We start from the raw sequence: 792 nt of genomic DNA, 5'->3' as shown, positions 1-792 counted from the left end.
TTTGCTTATTTAAAAAAAAAAATAAATAAACACAATTTTTACACCAGCACTAATACAGCGCACTAAAGTTGTCAATATTACGTAAACTCATACACGTTGAGACTATTAATAAGGCGAGTGCTGTTGGAACCAAATTTGTGCATGAATTTTAAATGCAATAAACCGTTAACGGAGTTGAAGTGCTGAGTGAGGTGCATTTAGATTTCATTTTTTGGTTTTGCGTGCTGAGGTGACTTATTTACTTTTTATTTTCTACCGATTTTTTGGGGAATGCTTGTTTGTTATTGTTATACTTATGATTTTTTATCATTTGGTGGAAAATATTGCTTCAAAAATACATATTCGGTTACTTAGTCCAATTGTTGTTACCATTTTGGAGGGTATATTAGTGCGTGTTATTGTTTTAGTGCTTGTTTTTTGTTTTTTTGTGTTTTTTTGTATTCTACGAAAATATTATTGTACGCGAAATTGCTTTATTATTTGATTCATACATCATCGATGAGATGACCTTCCACCACGGCTGAGTGGTGGTAGCGACTACGCTGCGAGAAATCAGCATTATCCTCATTCAATTGTGTGCGCGAGAAGTCGACGCCAGGGCAGGTGGGCGTCACCACAACCTGCTCGTACTCGTGCATGCGCTTGCTAGAAGATAGAAGGGAAAAGTTTTTAATTAGCTTTTGGTAAAAATATTGATGTAATTAATTCATAGTGCAATATATTTTTAAATACATTTTTCAAAAATGTGGCAACACTATTATTGAATATCATACGAATAATATACATTTTTTT

General features: G+C 33.3%; 1 protein-coding gene across 1 annotated transcript in view; it reads right to left on the bottom strand.

Annotated features, from left to right (window-relative positions):
* Window positions 1-310: 310 nt before the first annotated feature.
* LOC108972376 (solute carrier family 12 member 8) overlaps window positions 311-792 on the bottom strand; it is a 3,910-nt gene continuing 3,428 nt past the window's right edge. The window contains exon 7 of the mRNA XM_018938929.1: window positions 311-645. Coding sequence (XP_018794474.1) covers window positions 486-645 — 160 coding nt within the window. The 3' untranslated portion in view covers window positions 311-485. The remainder of the gene's footprint in view (window positions 646-792) is intronic.

This window comes from Bactrocera latifrons, unplaced genomic scaffold (assembly GCF_001853355.1).
Source record: "Bactrocera latifrons isolate USDA-ARS-PBARC rearing strain unplaced genomic scaffold, ASM185335v1 scaffold_4, whole genome shotgun sequence".
NCBI lineage: Eukaryota > Metazoa > Arthropoda > Insecta > Diptera > Tephritidae > Bactrocera > Bactrocera latifrons.
Note: the sequence above shows the minus strand (reverse complement) of the source record. Positions and strands in the feature narration are given on the sequence as shown.